This window comes from Triticum dicoccoides, unplaced genomic scaffold (assembly GCF_002162155.2).
Source record: "Triticum dicoccoides isolate Atlit2015 ecotype Zavitan unplaced genomic scaffold, WEW_v2.0 scaffold107883, whole genome shotgun sequence".
Taxonomy (NCBI): domain Eukaryota; kingdom Viridiplantae; phylum Streptophyta; class Magnoliopsida; order Poales; family Poaceae; genus Triticum; species Triticum dicoccoides.
In genome coordinates, this window is record NW_021174277.1 from 1 (window position 1) to 1,588 (window position 1,588).

General features: G+C 40.4%; 1 protein-coding gene across 1 annotated transcript; it reads left to right on the forward strand.

Annotated features, from left to right (window-relative positions):
• Positions 1 to 209: 209 nt before the first annotated feature.
• LOC119342889 lies at positions 210 to 1,341 on the forward strand (the record flags this gene model as incomplete). Its single annotated transcript, XM_037614188.1, has 3 exons — positions 210 to 320; positions 522 to 814; positions 1,206 to 1,341. Coding segments are annotated over exons 2-3 (427 nt in total), but the record flags the coding sequence as incomplete, so codon positions are not given.
• Between the last annotated feature and the right edge of the window lie 247 nt (positions 1,342 to 1,588).

The window sequence follows — 1,588 nt, forward strand, 5'->3', positions numbered from 1 at the left end:
AGAATATTCTGTGGTTATTTTATTGGTGCATCTTACCAATCATGTATTTTATTGTTACCAATATGTAACAGATTTCAGCCATTTTCATTTAATATAGTGTTTGGTCTCATTAACTAGATCGGACGGCTCATCTAGGTCTCGTGTTACTATTTTGGCCTTATCTAGACTTGTCCTTTTGCCCATCTAGGCTTAATTGTTTGTGTTGTGCAGGATGTGATTTGGGCGGTTGGTTGTTCGTTAGTTTTGTCGTTGCTGGTGCTCTTGTCCGTTGGATTGCTAGGATCCATTGGTTCTCCTTTTGGTCGACAGTCCAATTGCAGGTGATATTCTTTATCAGTTTCTTTGTTTAATATTTATCAGGTGATATTCTTTCTCTTGATTTGTTCCTTTTTTACTTGCATGCTATTCTTTTTGAATGGTTTTACATTCATTATGTAAAGGAAAATGTAGAGGCGGGATATATATATTTGCTATGCATTATTTGAAGTGCATAAATATCTTTCCATGTTTTTGGTGAACAGAAATGGAACCGCCACCTTCACAGCAGAACATTACGCGTGGGTGGTCGATGGACTGCCAATGCTACTCCAAAGGGGCTGACCTTCACCTCCCCGTGTCCCTGAACAAGATGGACCAACGAGTTGTGACCATGTGCTCTGCGAGAAGTGCATCAAGGTGGCCATCAAATTGTTGCTGCTACTACTGCTCGACCTGTGCTGTGAGCGGGGCTGACGCCGCATGCTGCCTGCCATTGGAGCTGGCCAGGGAGCTTCTGCTTGCCGTGCGTGCCTCCTTCCTTCGGCAGAAGCACCAGGTAGTATTTACTATCAGTATGTTACCATATGGAGAGTATTCAAAATAGTATGTAAATATGTATATGCAACCTGCAAGTTTGTTACATGAGTCTTACATTATTCAGTTTTATGCAACAAAAAGCGGAATTGTTTGGTGCTGTGTTTTAAGTTTTTAACATGGATGGGTGGACATTGTTAAAGCAATTTCCCTGTAGTGAAAGAATGCGTACCACTATGGATAGATTCATTACATTGCGTGACCTGAATTTATGGTTCCCTTTATAGTACAGATGCATGCGGCATCTGGTTTTTGTCACGAAAAATGCATAGGACCATTTCCCTTTTCTTGTATTGTTACCAAGTTTGGAAGAGTAACCTATTGTTGTGTTTCTGGCGACAGCGACGAATCAGGCTGTTATCGCGATGAGGATGCTGTGGGAAAATAGGGACATGTTTGATCTGGTTATCAGTGATGTCCACATGCCAGACATGGATGGCTTTAAGCTTCTTGAGCTTGTGGGGCTTGAAATGCACCTCCTTGTCATCAGTAAGTTCCAAAATTTCATCCATCTCATAGCTGCCCAATTTACTGACTATACAGAACAAATACTACTGAGTTTTGGCTAATCTCTTGATTGTTTCTAAATGGTAATCTTGCCTGACCATTGACTTTTTGAGTTCCGTCTTAAAAGAGTATTGTGCACCAATAAGAGAATGTATTATGATACAATGATATGTTGAGTGATCTTCCTTTTCCTCTTAAAAGTACATATTTGAAAAAAAAACTAGACTGG